General features: G+C 54.2%; 1 protein-coding gene across 1 annotated transcript in view; it reads right to left on the bottom strand.

Moving 5' to 3' along the window:
• ASTN2 (astrotactin 2) overlaps positions 1 to 13,146 on the bottom strand; it is a 373,499-nt gene that overhangs the window by 196,835 nt on the left and 163,518 nt on the right. Inside the window, 3 exon segments of the mRNA XM_054220714.1 lie at positions 8,368 to 8,505; positions 8,973 to 9,047; positions 9,218 to 9,302. Of these exon segments, the coding sequence (XP_054076689.1) occupies positions 8,368 to 8,505; positions 8,973 to 9,047; positions 9,218 to 9,302 (298 nt within the window).

Raw genomic sequence — 13,146 nt, 5'->3', positions numbered from 1 at the left:
CAAAATTACTCCGCAAAGTGCTACACTGATGGTTCCTGAGACTGCCCCGAGGCTGACGGGGAGGAACGGAGGGCATTTTACCCTAATAAATCACCCCGAGAGTCGGGGTGACATCCCGGAGCGGAGCAAATCCCTCGGGGGCAGCAGCCGTGGCAGCGGGGCACCGTACCGAGTCCAGCAGAGCCAATGGAAATAGCACCCCAGCCCCAGCTGCTCAGGAGCAGGAGCTGAAACTAATTAACTTCATTTGTCTTTGGAGAGCACGGCCGTCCCGGTTTGCTGGCCGTGCCGGCGGCTGCCCCGGTGCCCAGCCCCGGCTGCCACAGTACCTGTCCCAGGGTGAGAGCCGAACGGGGGCTGTTTCCCCTGGTTTTGTCTGGTTTGCGCAGAGCTGCCTCCCCTTGGCCCTCCATGGAGACCACAACGTTCTTCTGCAGCAACATGCGCATCCCCACTTCCCTTCAGCAATTAAAAAAAAACCCATAAAAATAAACCTAGGGGCCCATTTTTTCCTGAAGTCCTTTCCAAGCCTGCAAGGGACAGTGTCATCTCGCGGTGCCCTTAAAGCAGAAGGACAAAGCTCCCCTGTTCATGTCCACCTCCATTCCCGTCATCTCCACCGCGATGGTTTCTCCTCCCCGCGCCGGCTGCGGAGCCTGTGGCAGGTCCCTGGTTCACAGCAACATTTTGGCTCGGCTGGATTTTATGAGTTTTGTCCTCTGGATGGAGCAATCCAACGGTAGTTACGGGAGATAAAAACGAGAAAGGGGGAGCAGACATGGTCCACGTCGGGCAAGTTTAAGGCAACTGAAATCTCATCAGAACTGGCTGGTGGATGGTGCCAGCTCTTTCCACTAAGTTGCATTAAGAATTAGCTGAAGAAAAGGTATTAACCTTTCCCAATGTCACTGCCCCACCCGGGACTGTATCCCCCAGTGACACAGCTATGCTGAAGGACAACTGCACATCCAGACCATCGAGCCACCCTGCCCTGGAGCATCTCAGGGCCTTAAGGACAAAGTTGCTGAGGACAGCCCTGGGAGAGAGGGCAGGGACTCAGAGCATCCTTCCCCAGGCGGCCAGGAAATGTCTTGTCCCTCCCGCCGCTGCCACCGTCCTTGTTCCTCCGCCGTCCCTCTCCTGTCCCCAGTGACCCGTGAGTGCAGCTCCCAGCCCTCGGTTGGCACCGGGTGAAGGTGACGTGGGTTGGCTTGTTCTGAAATGGGAGAGGGCAGAGCTCACCCCAAATACTCTGCACTTGCTGGGGCTCAAGTACCTGCACTACAACCCAGCCCCACAGCGCTGGTCTGGCACCGCTGTGCCCATCCCATCCATCCCCAACAACCTGACCCTTTCCAAAGGCACGGCAGATCCTTCCCAAGCACAGGAGGAAGAAGAGGAGGAGGAGAGCAAAGGTCCCCACCATCCCAGCACCATGCTGCCACACAGCCACTCCTGCCCGGGCCAGGGGATGAGCCGCCTGGTCCCTCTCCTGCCTGCAAACCTTCCAGTCCCCTTCACAGTCAGATGCACGCAAAGACAAAAGTAGTAAAACTCAAATAGGAAGGAAAAAAGTGTAATTCAGGAAAAATAGTAACAGACAGTCTGTATAAACGGAGAGGGCTGCGCTTTGAACAGGCAGCTACAAAGCACGCTCCAGCCGATGCTCAACAGAAAGCAAACGCAGGGACATAAATAACACCATCAAACAAGGATGGGAGGACTCCTCTCACTGAAGAAACCCAAGGTCTGATTTCACCACCTTGCATCACCCTTTCTGCTAAGCACGCACAAAGGCACCATGGTTTAGAGCTCCTGCCTCCGCCTCCAAGCCCTCTGTGCTCACTGCTTGTCCCAGCACAGGGATGGAGCAGGTTGGGTGGACGGTTGGATGTTGCGTCCCCAGGCGGCTGGGTGGACGGTTGGATGTTGCGTCCCCAGGCAGTTGGGTGGACGGTTGGATGTTGCATCCCCAGGCGGTTGGGTGGACGGTTGGATGTTGCGTCCCCAGGCGGGTAGATGGGCGGTTGGATGTTGTGTCCCCCAGCGGTTAAATGGATGGTTGGATGTTGTGTCCCCAGGCAGCTGGGTGGAGGGTTGGGTGTTTTGTCTCCAGGCAGTTGGATGGACGGACATACAGCTACCGGTAGCAGATCTGGCGTCAGGGGCAGCTGCAGAGTCCAATGCCAAACCCTACTCTATGATGGGAGATCCCAGATACATTAAAAGGAATCATTCTGGGTGTGAGACAGCATTTACATATTTGGCGGCTGTCGGAGCTTTTTTAATTGTCTCAATAAATATATAAACAAAATCTGTTCGCTTGTTGTGGTTTTTTCCCTCCTGGGCTCTGCAGCTCCGTGGACGAACAGCAATCACTCAGCTGCCAAACTTGGAGCTGTTGCTGGTGCTCCCTACGACGGATTTGCCTACGAGCCAGGTCCAAATTTACATCCACTGCCCCTAAGGGGGCTGATCATTTTCTGTGCAGTTTTACGGCCCAGACATCAAAAATGCAGTGGGTTCACACAAAGGACCGGAGCACAGAGAGTGAAACTCAGCATTACTGTAGCAGGAATTATTAAAACACCCTGAAGAGGAAGGGCTGAAATGTCCCTCTGCTTCTGGGCATGAAAGATCACCCAGGGCTGGTGATGGATCAGGAGGAGACACGCTGAGGGCAGTGAGGTCCCTGCACCCTCCCGGAGGTGCTGGGTGACCCGCGTTTCAATTCTGACCTACCCTAGATACTCCCTGGGTGATTTCAGCTCGAGTTTGGGGGGGGGTTTCCCCCCCTTTCCTCTCCGCCCCTATTTCCCCGTCTCACCACTCCTGCAATTCCTCTCATTTTGCTGCTCACACCCTTCGGTGGTTGCCGCAAGGTTCCATCCCCATTGAGTCCCCCCGTAGCCAAGGGAGACACACCTGACTCTTCTAACCTGCTCTCATAAATCAAAGCGGGAGGCAGGGAGCAGGAATAATCCCGGTAAGCAGCCAGGATGATGCTAAGTTGACAGATGCAGGGCAAGGGCTGATGGCTGCCTCTCTGTAAAGCATCTGTCCTTTCCCTCCAGAGGATGAGGCCAAAGGCTGCCGTTATCCCCGTGTTAAGCACCGCAAGCTGCTTCTCCACCACTTTCTGCGAGACGACGGTGTGTTGGGGTGATAAGAAGCCCAGGCCAGAGCGGCGGGGAAGTTATCTGCGGGAATGACGGTGTCTCTGTGATGTGCACGGTAATGAATTGCCCGCTTTGCAGAAATGAGTAAGTTGTGGCAGGTGATGCGATGATCAATTTGCTCCATCATGGGAAGCCGCCCATTCATCATGGGCACCGGCTGATAGCTGCTCACCGCCGCTTTATTGGCACCAACGGAGGAAGAGCCTCTGCAGGCAGCTCCCTGGAAACCCCGAAAACGGGGTCTCCCCTCTCCCCCGACCTCCTGGCCCCCTCCAGCATGGAGCATCCAGAAATCACAGCCCGCTCTGTTGCGGGAGACAGAAAAGGGGGAAAAAAAGACCAAGTTCCCATGGTATCTCCTGCACCGAATGGCAAGAAGAGTAGGCAGGGTGCCCTCTGCCCGCTCCTGCCCGTACCCCACTGGCATGCTGTCACGGGGACCGGCCCAGACCCCCTCCTGAGCCTCAGTGGTGCTTGCCTGTAGTAGCACCCATTGTCCCGTGCTCCTGCAGGCAAGTCGTAGGGCAGACGAGCTCTGCTGCTGCGACAGCATGGCCACAGCAAAGCTGTTTCCCCTCTCCTGGCCCAGATTCCCTTTGCCTTTCTCATCCACTTCCCTTTTCATCCTCCTCTGCTCCCAGGGAGCCTCACACCACAGCGCTCGGCACTGACTTGCAAAATCAGAAGTGTCAAAAATCACAAGTGCCAAAATCACCGCAATACCGCTCCAAAAAATCACTGCAAAACCCCTGTAAGCCCAGGGCAGAGGTGGTGGCGTGAGGACACGGCAGGGCTGATCCGGGGAAAGCCACTGACAGGGAGCAAAACCCCAGCTCCTGTCCTCGACATGAGACGCAACACATGCAGGTGCAGAGCTGGGGAGCAGAGCTCTCTGTCGCCGAGAGAACTGGAAATAAAATAACAAACAAACAAAAAAAATGCAGTTGATCGTACTTTGGCAAAGAATTCAGAGAGCAAAGGGGCTCACTTGGGAGCAAAACGAAGATGAATCGACAGCGAGTTCAAGAGAATTCATTCTGCCACTGAACACTTGTCTCTCCATCAGGACATCTCAAAGGCTTGTCAAGCGAAGGCAAGGATTTTATTTGTTTCTATGGTTGCCATAACGATAGAGCTATATGTCATGTCAGGCGGCAGCTGAGGCTCGTGCCTCTGATTTATAGCTGCTCACTAGAAATTATCAACTTTTCTGCAGAGCAGGTGGCACGATGAACCTGGACCACCAGGTGCTTGCCAGTGCCGTGCTCTGTCCCATGGGTTATCTCCCCTTTCGGTCCCCCGCAGCCGGTTGCGCCCCAAGGGATGCTTTTATTTTCTCCCACAGGGATGCTCGGTGCTGGTGGGACCCAGGGGCTGTGGGTGCGGGTCTTCCCCGTGAGCTGCCAATGGGCTGAGCAGGGTACGCCGCCACAATTATAGGGATCCCTGGTCCCACAGGACAAGCGTTACCTCCTACAGAGACAAAAGGAGACGGCAAGGTGTCCACAGAAAGCCAGCAGAAGGATTAAACACCTGATAATAACTTATTAAAATGAATATGGACTACTTTCTTCATCACCAGGTTATGGGAGGAATATGTAAGAGAGAGGGGTGGGAGCAAAGGGGAGAGGGGCACAACAAGGAGTCTTGAAGACAAGCGAGACAAGGTGGGACGTATTTCTTGTCCCGGCAGAGGATGCGCCACTGGAGCAGCCTCCTCAGCCTGGGACCCGGCCTCCAGCCCAAGCCAGCAGCTTCCCAGCGTGGGGAGAGCCCTGCAGCGCTGCTGGCCAACGTCCCACCAGCAAAGATGTCACCGTTAGCGTGGCCGCCAGACGTGTGACTGACGTGATCATTATACAGAGGATCAGACTCTGGGGTCAAGGAGAGGATGCTCAATCCAGCTACTGATAAATTATACATATAAGTTTCATTACCTCTAAGCACCCTCGTGCTTAATTTATGATGCACAGCCCTAAAACCTCCACCACCGAGTTCCACATGCAAAGTCCTGGCCCCACTCATGCCCCAGCACACGTGGGAGCATTCCTGGCAGGATGTTTGCACGGAGACCTTTTGGCTCCTGTCTGTAGGAAGTTTCTCTAACGACTTGGCTGCAGCAGCGGGAGGAGGCTTGAGCCCTTTGTTCCCATCCACCAAAGCCCTGTGTAGAGCGTGCTGCACCCCTCGGCGGCGAGACACCCGGAGAAGCAGCAGCAGGGAGTCAGCGTTTCTCCGGAGAGCTGCTGAAAGGCAGAGCCCCACCTGTCCCTTCCGCAGCCTCAAGCATCTTCATAAAAAACGCATGGCCACGTTTGAACCTTTGACCCTCGCAGTTGTAAAGACTTCATCACTTGTTTTCTCCAAACCAGGCTTTCTGCAATTTCCCTCCATTAAACTCTTCAAGACAAGTGACCCCGGAGCCAAAAGGTGTCAGACTAATGAAAGGTCTGGAGGAATGCAGCACGCTCGTTATTAAAGACACGGAAGAAATACAGGACTGAGCTACCATCACAGTGCTACAGGACAGCAAACAGGGCACACCAGGGGCTGAGACGCAGCCATGCGGCAGCTGGTGTAACACAGCCCAGGATCTGTCCCTGGGCACGGGGTCATGACGGTATGAGAGCTCACGTGCTGCAGGACCACCCACAGGAGCTGCCAGCACGGAGGGAGAGCAGTGCCACCGTGGTCCCACAGCCTGGGGAACAGGTCCTTCCCCGCGCCGAGGGACGGCTGTGTTCAAACACCTACCCAATGGACAGGACATGCTCACCTCCAGTGGTAGGTATCATGTTACAGGTCATCATCCGGACATCTGAACTACCAAAATTACACAGAATCACAGACCGGTGGGGGTTGGAAGGGACCTCTGGAGATCACCCAGTCCAACCCCCTGCCAGAGCAGGGTCACCCAGAGCAGGTGACACAGGAACGCGTCCAGGCGGGTTTGGAATGTCTCCAGAGACGGAGACTCCCCCACCTCTCTGGGCAGCCTGTGCCAGGGCTCTGCCACCCTCACAGCAAAGAAGTTCCTCCTCATGTTGAGATGGAACTTCCCATGTTCCAGCTTGTGCCTGTTGCCCTTGTGCTCCCTTGAGAAGCTACCAACACTTGTCTCAGTCCAGAGGGGACAAAGCAAAGAGGCTGCAAGATAAACAGCTCTAGAAGTACCTTTCCCACTGTGTGAAAGCACCCAAGAACCTCAGAGGAGGTTCTCGGAGACAGGCCAACGCGATGCCCGTGAGCACCAGCACAGCAGCATCCCTTCTCAGCAGGGACCTGGGCAGCCCCAGCATTAGCTCCTCCGCACCATCACGCTCCGCTCAGGCGGCATCACCTTGGATTCCCCCCACCCCAGGGTGCTCGGAAACCCCAGCTAGCAGCCTGATCCCCCTTTGAGAAATGTTTAAGTTCTGGTGCAGAAATAATAGATTGCTTTTCGGTTTTCACTGTATCTGTGAAACCTTCCATAATTCAACATCAAATATTTATTATTACGTTTATTAAAGTTTTAATAATTTAGTATCTCCTGTATGTAAGATACAAGCGCCATGAACTCGCCTCCCTTATTCTACCTGGGTCACTCCAATATTTATACCTAGAATTCTCAGTTCGGGTTTCATTTACGAGGGGAACAGGCAACAGCCTCCGTGCCAGAACCACCCCCTCCTCCTGCCTGGCGTTCATCCATCCCGAGCCTCCTCCACGAGGATCAGTGCCCGGAGACAATGACTGCGCTGGAGCAGAAAGCACCCTCCTAGCCTCTGTTCTCGCTAAGGTACTTCTAATGAAGATGCAAGGAAGCAAGAAAGAAATATGTTCTCCTGGCATTTGAGCTTGGAAAATGTTAACATACAACAAGGCGACCCTTCACCTTCTCAAATGAAAAGCAGGAATCTTCGGCAGACAAGAAAAACAACGCTCCTAAGAGAGCCAAATTGTGATAGATACGTACCATCCGTCTCTTTGCAGGAGAGGGAACAAGCACTAATTAGCCACAAAAACACACTTGGAAGTGAGGACCTCTTGGATGCCAGTCCTGGCTGTGCCAGAGGTTTCTTAGGCACTTGCTCCAACTATGGCCTTGCCAAAACTCATGATGATGGGACAGAAGAATGGAAATCCACCATCCCATTGCTCCGGGAAGAGAAAAGACAGAAGGGGCTGGGAGATACAGGGATCCTCCTCGTGCCCAGGAAGATGATTTGCAACACCGACAAGAATTTACAGGTCAGGAAATTGTGTTGAGTCAACGGGAGAAGGCAGCGAGAAGGAGGGAGGGATCACGGAGTCTCCCTGGCACCCAACGATCACAGGCTCAGTCTTAATTTAATGGGGGAGAAGGGAATACGCTTTAAATACCTTAGGAATTACACACTTAAACCCTTGTAGTTTACAGTTAAACCCTTGTAAACCAGGCAGAGGAGGACAATCACCACCACCACTGGTCTCCTCCGAGGGAGAGGCTGCTGCTCCCTTTCCAGCTAGGACACAGAGGACAACCGTTTCGCCTAGCTCCTTCTCCAAGGGACCCCCCCCTTTGCCCACCCTCAGCCCAGTCTCCCAGCAAACAGCTTTTCCTTCCACCAGGGCAATTCTCCTCCTGCAATGCCCTCTTAGGTCCCACTCCTGAACTGGGCTGTCACAAGTCCAATGACGTCTGGCTAAAATACTAGCTAGCCAAAATGGGGGAGCCAGAGAAATATCAGGACATTTACTGAATTTGAGAAAGGAAAAAAAAACCCACTAGTTGTATAATAATCGGACAAGCAACGTGGCCTTTCACCAGGGTCTGACCTTGGCCCTTCATGAGCACCACAGCAGACTATCAAGGGCTGGATGGATGTGATATATGTAAGAGTTTCTGAAACATGATAGCACCTCCATACGGGTAAATGCATCAATTTAAGCTATACAATCTTACATTACATTTAAGCCGCTTTAAAATTGCCTTGCCACAGGTTCATACCAATTTACCTGCCTGAACTGGCAGACCTCAGAGCTATATACACAAGCCTTAGACCCACCAGGACCAAAAAAAAGCCTGGCGAGTTATCACATCAGATTTCTTATTGGAAGAAAATTAATCAAACTTATCATCATAGAAATTACTGCATCCTCAATAACAATTTAAAGACCGGTGTAGTCACTCAAGCATGAGGAAAACGAGAAATCTGCTTCCTACCTGACATCTGCTGGATCTTCCGTCACCAGAACATCTGTCTTGCAGCTGGCGAGAGGATTGATGGAAAGCTCCACGGGGGGCACCACGAAACTCTTACTGACAGGCAGCCACAAACCTTGACCCAAACTGTAGGTGGACCTGGAATAAGGACAAACGTGTCATACAAGTATGCAGCGTCCACAGCCAATGGTGGCCCCCTTATTGCACCTGACCACTTGGAAGTCAGAGCAGTGGTAGCACCGTGGGATAAATCAGTCGTTTAGTCTTGTCCTGAAGGCCAAATGAGAGAGGAATAGCTAGAGATGTGACAGGGAGAACATGGGGGTGGTCAAGCTCTTCTTTTCAGTCCAGGAAGACTTTATGTGTTCAGTGTCCCCGCTTTTGCTGAGCCAGGTCCAGCAGAGGGGACGAGAGGGAAACCCTTCCCCACCTGGGGAATATGGGCAAATCCTTTAGGTCTGTCAAAGGGAAACAACACCCTTTTGTTGTTCCCCCAGCCAGCGGAACAAGACGGAGCCAGGAGTGACCAAGAGGTAGCATCCGCTGGGATGTCCTCATCGGCTCTCCCCTCCCAAATGGCGAAGCTGAACGCTCCTTTGACTCACCTGAGTATCTTCTCCGGCGCCTGCTCTCCTGTGACCAAGTCGTATCCCCGCTCGAGCGTCGTGTAGGGCCAGGGCCTGGGGGGCAGAGAAGGAAAGAGCAGCTGTGGCATGTCACACGGCAGGAAAAGCGGCACAGCCCGGGCCTGGGTCTTTGGCGCTGGTCATGGCCGGTGGGGAGGAGAACTGGGCTCCTCACCAATGCAGGAGCCCAGACAGAGAAAACACACCATTGTATCACCACTCACCCTTCGCTGTGTCCCCAGTCGCTGCGCACACACAAATGGCGATGGACAGGGTCCGGGGCATAGCCTTCGTGGCAGCTGCACTCTCCTAAAGAGAAGAGGGGAAGATGAGACCTCTCTGCCCCAGAAGCACATCAGCAACCACGGGCCCGCCTCCCCTGCTGCCCATCTCTGTTAGTTCACAGCCATTCCTCGTCCCTGCTGTGGATTTGGAGCACTTTAGACTCTTCTGAAACCTCCGGGAGATGTGGAGGAGGAGATGAGGAGATGTGGAAAGCTGCAAGAAACCCGTAGCTCTTCTGGAGGAGGTTACACGATGTAGCACCCAGAATAGCTGGGGATGGGATTTCAGGATGCAAAAGGTCTGTCCTTAACCCGTGTTCCTGAGCAGCCCTGCAGCTCCCCCGCCTCAGCAAACCTCTGCCCGATGGCCTCCAAGAACAGCCCACACTCCCCACAGAGACATTCCCCCATGGATCCGGCCCCTGCCCTGGTCCTGCTGAGCCCTGGCCCTAGCAGAGGGGCTGCTCTGGGGCCAGCAGTTCACTCCTCAGCAGGGATGGTGACCTCGTGTGAGGACAGCCAGTGGCCACTTCCGTGCACATCCCGGGCAGGGAGACGCTCCTGACCCATCCCGGCCATGTCCTCTTCCCATCCCTGCTCCTGGCACCCCGCACGGCGATGGGATGACAGAGTCTCCTGCAGCCCAAACTTCCGCAGGAGGATACAGAAACCCCTGAGCTCCCTCCTCCGTGGGCAGTGCCCGTGCTGTGTCCCCGTCCCGCGGGTAAGGGGCTCTCAGCCCCCTCCCCTCCACTCTCTGCGTGCTGCCTCACCCTGTTACACCCTTTTAACAGCAGGAGAAGACATTTCCCTCACCAGAAACCTGACCGTGCTCGGCCCAAATTGATTCCACGTTCGGTAGAAATACATAACCCGGAGCAAAAAACCAGCAAAATCAAAAGATTAATTGGATTTGCACGTGGAGTTTCTGTTACAAGCTCCTGCCGATGGATTTTTTTCCCCCCCCACCTCCCCTCTTCTCCCCATCGTTCCTGACGGCACGGCAGGCTGAGCTGTAAACACCGGCAGCACTGGGGACCTGGGGAGGATGCTTTTTTGGGGGGGTGTACCCCCATCACGGTGGCAATGCAGACTGGCAGGTACCTGCGTGCTCATCGGGATCCTAAGCAAGTCCTTAAAATGCCTCGCAGGGATTACAGTAAAGAGCTTTATTGTCAGAAGGGAGCGAGACGGGGGTTCAACCGCTGAGATTTTTATGGAAGAGCCGCCTGGAAAGGGGGAGGCAGCAAAAAAAGAAAAGAGGAGGGGGGGCAAAAAAGAAAGAGACAGCTAATGATGTGCTAAAATGCAACAGCACCTTCATGAAATATTCACTGCCTTAAACACGTCTAATATTAAAGATTAAATGTCCTGGGATTTGTCCTAGCGACTTCGAAGCACTGATTTATGATCTGTCAAAAGCTGCTAACCTCATGATTCATAACGGGAGCGGGAGGAACATTGCTTCTCCAAAGGGAAAGAGTTGGGAAAAGAGACGGCGGCTCCAGCCTCTGCTCCGGCTCAGCCGTGCCCAGGGGCCTGGGGCCGTCTCCTTGTAAGAAAACGCGGGTCCTAATGGCTCCATCAGTGATTTTATAAAAAAAAAAAAAAAAAAAAAAAAAGAAAAGTTATTTTTTCCTTGGGTGCTTAGTACGCAAGTTTCCCCAGCCGTGCCGCGGATCATTAATTCCTGCCGCTTATTACATAACAAATATATGTTCTGCAAATGAGAGACGTCGCAAAGTGCTGGCGAAGCAGAGCTGGGAGTCTCGGGGCACCGGCTCGCGCTCAGCTCCTGCCATGGAAATCAGAGCAAGTAAGGAAAAACCACCTCCAGAAGTTGGCATCCCACAGCCCGAACGCCGCCTCCCTCCTTATCGCTGGCTGGAGGTGCCGGGGGGGGTGAACCCCCTTCCCACGCCGCGGGGCGGGCGGGTTTATTTTGTCCGCCGGTTTGTTTACTGCTCCACCAGTTCGGCGTCGGGCGGAGAAACTCTATCAACCTGCAGAAATATTGATTTTATTGACTCCAACCCTGGAGTTTCAACAGCTACAGCCGGTGCTCGCGGCTTTATTGGGAGCTTTATTGGGAGGTTTATTTCAGTAAGCGAGAGGGCAAGCGGCGGTGCCGGCTGGGGAGGGGGGAGGTGGGGACAGAGAGGTGGGAGACCGGGGAAAGCCACCCAGGGCACGGAGACCGCAGGTACCCACCCCTCACCGGGACCACTCGGGACCAGCTTTCCCCAGGGAGATCTGCACACTTTTGGCAGAGTTTTAGAAATTGGAGAGGAATTCTCCCAGCAGGGGCTGGGCTGGGCGCTGCGGTCTGCTGGGGGCGCAGGGACTCCATCTCCAGATGGTTTAAGACCTATTTCTGCATCTAGAACCACAGACAGGCAATTAGTGGGGTTTCCAAAAAACCTCAGCAGAACCTGCTGGGCTCCTATAGGTTTTCGTCTTTTGCTCTCTCCCCAGCAGCACCCACCCTCCCTTTTCGGCCTCCTGAGCTACTCCAGTATTTCCAGTCTGTCTGCAACCTCCTGCGGCGGGGGGACAACGCTGAGCCAGCCCCCGCCAGGGCAGCAGGGCTACTCACATACCAACTAACACCTGGTGAAGTCCCCGGAGTGGCAGGAACGGGGGTTCCCATACCTCTAACGCCTTTTTCGTGCATTTTCTAACAAAATTTCAACATGCCGTTAAAAAAAAAAAATCCCAAACCATCAAAAGCCAAACCACCGCCCTTGCTCAGAGCTACTAAACCCCGTGTGCTTCTGAGACGAGTGACGTTATCCGCTCAGCATCGCTCGGGCTAAGTTAAGATTCAACCTGAGCTTAAAAGCCAGAGTCGACTAAAATAACCGAGTTTGACAAGTAACCGCACCTGAAGCCAGACGCAATTTCCACAGGCCCTGCGCGCGCCTCGGCACAGCGCTGGGCTGCCGCGGGAGGACAAATGAGTCAGGATCTACAAACCGCTGTGACAAGCGTCCTGTTTCCACCGCCACCAACCCGCACCCTGCCCGTGGTAAAGGCACAGGCGCTGCGCGGTCCTTCCTCTTCCTTCGGAGTCATAACCCACAAATGGCGTCGGATAATCCACGGCAAATTTTGAGCTGTTACAGCAAAAGGAAGGATCGCTGCTCACTCATTTTTAGCGAGAGCGGATCCCGGTGCTCAGCTCTGGAGGTCCCATGTTATATGTCCAATGTCTTATTTAACAAAAGATGCATAAAGCAGAAAGCAGAACATCGTAGCTCTAGCGAGAGGCTCAGAAAACATGTATGTTATTCACATGACACATGCAGCTATGTGGAAGGGCGAGGGGAGGGCTGAGGCCATGGGCACGCAGCAGCACCCACAGCTCTCCATCATCCCCTGCTCCCCTCTCTCCACTTGCACAAAATCTCATCAAAGACCACGCTGCCATGAGTAATTATAGGTGACATGGAGTCTCCATCCCAGTTTGTCCTCGGGGAGGGTGAACCCTTGCCTGAAACAGCAGGACACATCCCCAGACACTGCAGGCACATGTCACCTGCAACCTCCCTCCTGCTGTGCCTTCATCCCCGTGGAGGCTGGTGGCAGCTCAGCCCAACGGCCCGCACCACCCGCAGAAGTGTCCGTGCTGCTCCGTCCTGCTTTGGCCCCACGACATTGCAGGCATTGCCCCTGCCCTCAGCTGGGAGCGGAGAAGGATCTGGAGCCTGACCTGGAGGAACAGTGCAAACTAAGGACACATCGACCTGGTTTCCACACGCAGACATGAGCATCCTCTGCCCGTTCCTCAGCAAAGGGCTTCTCACCTTGCCCAGGCTTCACATTGGCTTTAGTGCTGGAGCTGCAGAAGGGCAGGGGCAGTCTGCAGC

The sequence above is a fragment of the Rissa tridactyla genome, chromosome 14 (assembly GCF_028500815.1).
Source record: "Rissa tridactyla isolate bRisTri1 chromosome 14, bRisTri1.patW.cur.20221130, whole genome shotgun sequence".
Lineage (NCBI taxonomy): Eukaryota > Metazoa > Chordata > Aves > Charadriiformes > Laridae > Rissa > Rissa tridactyla.
The sequence above is the reverse complement of the archived record's forward strand: the minus strand, read 5'-3'. Positions and strand labels throughout refer to the sequence as shown.